The sequence below is a fragment of the Alligator sinensis genome, unplaced genomic scaffold (genome assembly GCF_000455745.1).
Source record: "Alligator sinensis unplaced genomic scaffold, ASM45574v1 scaffold1216_1, whole genome shotgun sequence".
Lineage (NCBI taxonomy): Eukaryota > Metazoa > Chordata > Crocodylia > Alligatoridae > Alligator > Alligator sinensis.
In genome coordinates this window covers 1,780,647-1,786,236 of record NW_005842018.1, presented here as the reverse complement: position 1 = coordinate 1,786,236, position 5,590 = coordinate 1,780,647, and the positions used below count along the sequence as shown (strand labels likewise).

Sequence of the window (5,590 nt, the reverse complement as noted above, 5' to 3'; positions counted from 1 at the left end):
GTGGCTACAGGTGTCCTTAAAGTGTACTGTCCCTACCCAGTCTTCAAGCAGAGCGGGTTTTGCTTCTCACTTCCTGCAGTCCCCTGTGTTCTTTCCAGCAGGCTGAGGCCAAGCCGAACTCGGGGGCATCCTAGCCCCAAGCTTTAGGGCTTGGGCCTACACGTAGGATGCCCGCCAAAGGATTTGGCAGCATCTGAAGCCCCAAGTTGGGGGTGGAGGATGTTTGCTGGTAATAGGGCCACATTTGGTTCTTGGATGATTCACAGATTTGTAATTGATTTGGCTGATTTGATGTGGGGGACACACAATTTTCCTTAAAATTTAAAAAAAAAAAAATCTTCAGCGTCTGGGCAGCCCATCAGGCAGTGGAGTAATTGGTAGCAGTAGCAGGCTGTGGACCAGTCACTTCAGCTTGTACTTTACCAGTAGTTTTACAGCTGCTTGCTAACAGCAGAGAGGGGAGACTTCAGGCCCTGGAAGGTTGGATGCTGTAGTGGTTCTGGATCCTGACCTCCTGCCCTGCCCCGTGTTTCTCCTGGTCCTTTCCTGACCCTTCTGCTTTCCAGTGCTTTCACATCTTCTCCATGCTGCCAGGGTCCCAGGAGGCATGGGGCAAGATGGACAGCGTGGAAGGGAATCTCTTTACCCTGTTCTTCCACGCCTTGCCACGACTCCTAGATGCCTGGGGTGGGGGAGATAATAGGACAAGTTCAGTACAGTCTCCACAGACCTGGCTTGGGGCCTACTCATGTAGATGAGCTTTTTGGAGACCAGTCTTGGCTGAGTATTCAGGAACTGTGAATTTTTGCAGAGACTTCTATCTTGGCAGCGTTTGGGTACATTGCCAGGGGACTGGCAAAAGGCACATCCCTAACACCAGGGTGGGCCTCCCTCCCATTTCAGGTCTCTGCTGAAAAGTTGGGAGGTGCTGGAGCTCCTTGGTGTCAGAGTTTGAGAATCTTTTCTGAACTGATACAGTATTTTCTCCCATCTATTTTTTTTTCTCCTTCATCAGCTGTTTTGGCTGAAACTTGAAAAACAGTTCAGCCAAAGGTAAGAAGACTTCAGCTGGAATTGCTAAAGTTCAGCACTATTATAAATAACCAAAATGGCAGCTTAATTGTGGGAAGTGTTGGGTGCACCACCCAGTAAGTGGTGCTACCATCATATCTTGGAATGTGAAGCAAGCACAGCTCCGTTCCCCCTAGTACCTGGAGTTTTGAGCTCAAAGTCCAGGGTCTTATAACTTGGTCAGTAAAGGCTCCTGCTTTTAGATCTGCCAGAACCAGGTTCAGTCATCATGGCTGATAACCTGCCCATAGGTGTTGAGTTTAAATGCAGCCCACCCTTGTAGAGAGCGGCAAAGGAGCTGTCTGTCTTTTTGTTGGAAGACAACTTCACACAGCTGGCTTATTTCTTCAAGCACTGTCTAGGCTCCATGCGTGTGTGAGGGCAATCTCAGCCATGTGGAAGCTGTCTTGAGGCCCCCATTCAGTTGCTTTGGTAGTGAGCTTCTGGCCCAGTCATTCCTCCTCCCCCTCTTTTTTTTCTCCTTATTTTCCCCCAAAGTGTCCAGAGAACTTCTAAAAATAAGGCAATTTGTTAGCAGAAAGTTAGCATTAAAGGGGCCTATGGTCAAACTGATCTCCAGAAACTTGGCTTTCTGGTCAGTGTTACATTTTGTTACCTGGGATTCTCCTTCCCTCTGGTATATAATCAAAGCATTAAATTCATGTTTGTCACTGACTTCAGGAGTCAAATGCAAGATCATTTAGATTGTAAAATAGACTTCAATAAATGATTCTTCATTTCAGGGAGGAAGCTTGGTATGTGTGTGTTGAGCAGGCCCTGATCTCGTGTGCCCCAGACACAAAGAAGGCAGCCGGGGCGAGTGGATAGCGAGTGGCCGGATCCAAGCTGGTGGCAGTGGTGCAGAGTTGCCGTGGCCACTCCACCTGGCTCTGTGGGGCCCCCTCAAAGTGCAGGGCCTGGGGCAGTCGCCCCGATTCTCCCCTCCCTAGGGACAGCCCTGGTGTTGATCATTATGGGAAGTGAACTCTGGGAGCCCCTTTCTGATATCATCTTTTGCTTTCCTAAGTATTTATAATTCTTGTTTCTTCAGGCGAATGACGCCTACCTTCAGATGGCCATTGGGAACGCACCTTGGCCCATTGGAGTCACCATGGTTGGCATCCATGCCCGAACTGGCCGTGAAAAGATTTTCTCAAAGCATGTGGCCCATGTCCTGAATGATGAGACTCAGAGGAAATACATTCAGGTAAGGTGCTGAGTGTTAGGCTCTGGAATCCAGAGACTTGACTTTCAAAGTTAGAATAGTGCAGCTTTGTAAGCACGAATGATGTGGTTAAAAGAAGTGCTAGATATGGGCCGTTGCCTTCTGGCTGGGACCCAGGATAGTATCAGTTTAATAGCCAATGCTTCCTGGACCTGTGAGCACTCTTCTGCTCTGGTTTAGAGATAGTTAAGTAGGTCTTATTACCATGGTCCTGTATCAGGGCTGAAATAACTACAAACACATGTTTTGTTCTCCTGGGTTCCATCATTTCCTAACCCATTGCCTTACCATCACGTCTTGCACAGAGTTTATGGGCCTCTTGTTGAATTGACTTAACAGCGAAGTGTAAGGTGTTTCCAGCTTGGCCCTGTACTTCCGCAGCTAGCCAGATATGGTGACCCTTAAAGGGACATTTTGCATGTACTCACAATTGCAGTTCCAGAGGGAGACCACTTTATAAAAATGTCCCAAATTTATATAAATGTTTAAAAGAATGAGGTGTAAGAATTGTTCTTATTTCTTATTTTTTTCTTGGAGACTGTTTGAAACTGTAAAGAGCCATGCTTCTGGGTCTCTTCTCAAATACCTCAAATTGAACGTCTTTAGGTAATTACCATCCTGCCAACCTGCGTTTGCTAAACTGAAAGGCTCACCAGCCGAAAATCTCCCAGTTAGGAGTCTCTGCATAACTGTATGCAATCTTCCTTTGTCTGGCTGTGGGTAGGAGGCTCAGATCTGAGCCACTCAAACACATAGTTAACCATACAGCCATATGTCGAGCTAGCCTCAAGCATGTGTGTTCCTTCTCTCTGCTGTAAACACCCAGAGCCTTCTGTAACCAGCATTGTTTGAATTTGGGTTATGAAATATTAGCATTGTTCAGGCCAACAATATTAGGAGCATGTTTATTTATTTATTTGATTTATATGCTGCCCTTCCCCAAAAAGGCTCAGGGAGGGTTACAATAACAGACAAAATAACTCAAAAACAGAATGAAAGATTAAAATTGGAAGGTACAACAAAACAACCCTTGGACTTCCAACCCCTTCACCCCACTGCTCACACTCTGACCAAGGAGAGCCTCTCCCAACTCCCAGTCAGTGCCTCCATACAATAAAATATTTTCTTTCCATATTCCCTCCCATCCCTACCTACTCCCATTCCCATGCCTCACACCCAGGGGAGCCACCTGCCCATCACCACTTTACTGTCCCTCTCAAGCTTGTACTTCCCTTTCTCGTGGTGGGTGTGGCTGTCCTTCACAGCCACCCATCCTCTCCTCTGCCCTCCTCCCCCCAAAGAAACACTTCATTTTAGTTAAAGGATTATAACAAGAACTACAATAACTGTTGTCCCTGCCCGTGCACATAGCCCTTTGCCCAGAAGTCCAGAGGTTACAGCATCCTTAATGGGCGATGTCTAGTACATTTTCTAGATTCATCACTTAACCGCAAAGAAAGCCAAAGTCATCCAGCCTCTGGGCTACTTGACCCAGCTCATGCCTCCTTGCAGCAAGAGATGTTATTCTACAACAGGGGCGGGCAATTATTTTGGCTGGAGGGCTGCTTAATGAGGTTTGGTGAACTTTTGAGGGCTGCATGGGTAGCCATGCCTCTTGACAGTTGCCCCACCCCGTTGTTGCCATCTTGGGACTGGAAGTCTGCGCCTGACTCTTGACCTTTGCCAAAGAAAGTCCCTCCCCTTGCCCCCCAGAAATACTCCTTTTGGGAGTGAGGGGTGCATCTTAGAACCATAAAAAAAACAAACAAATCATACACTAAAAGTCAAGCAACTACTATAACATTTTAAATGTTATTACAAAAAATATTTTGTCATGATTTGTTTGTATAATGTATATAGAAGGAATTGCATAATCGCCCCCCCCGCCCCAAGGGTGTGCAGCCCCTGCCAGCAGCAGCAGAAGCCGGAGGCGCTTGTGGTGCTCATGCCTGGTGCAGGCGCTGCCACCCAGCACTTGGTTCCGGCCAGGCCGCCTCGGACTTGATTTATCTGTCCGCGTACGATCTGCTCTGCATGTGAACTGAGTGCAGAAAATGGTGATGGCGTGCTTTTGAATTAAAGCGCCTCCAAATGTGTTTTAGTTCAAAAGCGTGCTGTCGCCACTTTTTCAGCACTGATGCGCATTTTGCTGCTTATACAACTGCAAGTGTCACAGCGTCAGGCGCTTTTCAAAGTGCCTGGCGCTGCGATGCTTGCATGTGTGACAATGCCGTGAGTGCTAGTGCTCTAATTAAAGTGATGAGAAAAGTGCATCTCTTCATTGGAAGCCTGATGCTCATTTTTGTAAGGTTTTTCTAGTTTTCAAACCTAGACTTTTTGGCACCATGCCCATGCAGGAGACCAATGAGATGACTGATGCAGCTTTTCATTTTACAACTGGTTTTAATGTAATATAGAATATCAATGATGAACAGGACACATTATAAATTTCCTTCCCTTTTAATAATCAGCCATTTAAAATAATTTTTAACCTGATGGTGTGTCTCCTGTGATGGGGGGCCCACTGTTTTCCCAAGGACAGTTTCTAGTATAATAGATGTGATGTTTTCCTATAAAGGTAGACGGTCTAATTTTGCAAGTTCTCTCATACTCCTTTCCCACTTCAGAAGCATTCAGCTACTCATTCTTTATACTGCTTGTACAAAAGCATGGATCTTTTGAAACTTGCTTAACTTAAAAATCATTATAGTGGTTTCTCTCACTTCCACTCAGCAATCGGAAGCAACCATCAAATCATCGTTTGTTTGGTGGCTGCAGACTTCTGACAGAAATGTCCTTATTTTATTAACTTTCTAGGGGTTGAAGAGGCTCATGACCATTTGCCAGAAACACTTCCCAACAGACCCATCGAAATGTGTGGAGTACAACGCGTTGTGAGGCCCTTTCGCATCCAAGGTGCAAATCACTTTCTGCTCCTCAAGACTCGGAGAGTGATGAAGATAACAGCACATTTATGCTTGAATGCAGAAACTCAGGGTGGGCCTTGGGCAAAAGCATAAAGTAGGGGCTTTGTCTTCTGCTTGATTTTTTTTTTTCACCAGCCACATCTACTTACATTTCTTAAGGACTGTGTATTTTATACTCGGTGGATCCAGGACACACAGGGGTTTTTTGGGTGGTTGTGTGAGGAGGGGGGAGCACGAGATGGCTTTCCTTGTTTTTATTTTAACCAGTTATTCAGGAAAGCATACCAGGCTGAACTTAATTTCTCTTTTCCCATAATTCAGATGCTTAGATGACAGACAGCAATGGGGTGGTATTTTTTGGACTATT

The 5,590-nt window shown here is 45.9% G+C and overlaps 1 protein-coding gene across 14 annotated transcripts in view; it reads left to right on the top strand.

The window, feature by feature from the left end:
* PRPF18 (pre-mRNA processing factor 18) overlaps nucleotides 1-5,584 on the top strand; it is a 36,806-nt gene extending 31,222 nt beyond the window's left edge. For all 14 annotated transcript variants that reach the window (XM_025202298.1, XM_025202297.1, XM_025202292.1 and 11 more), the window contains 2 exons: nucleotides 2,123-2,278; nucleotides 5,114-5,584. In XM_025202298.1, the coding sequence (XP_025058083.1) occupies nucleotides 2,123-2,278; nucleotides 5,114-5,194 (237 nt within the window). In that variant the 3' untranslated portion in view covers nucleotides 5,195-5,584. The remainder of the gene's footprint in view (nucleotides 1-2,122; nucleotides 2,279-5,113) is intronic.
* The last annotated feature ends 6 nt before the right edge of the window (nucleotides 5,585-5,590 follow it).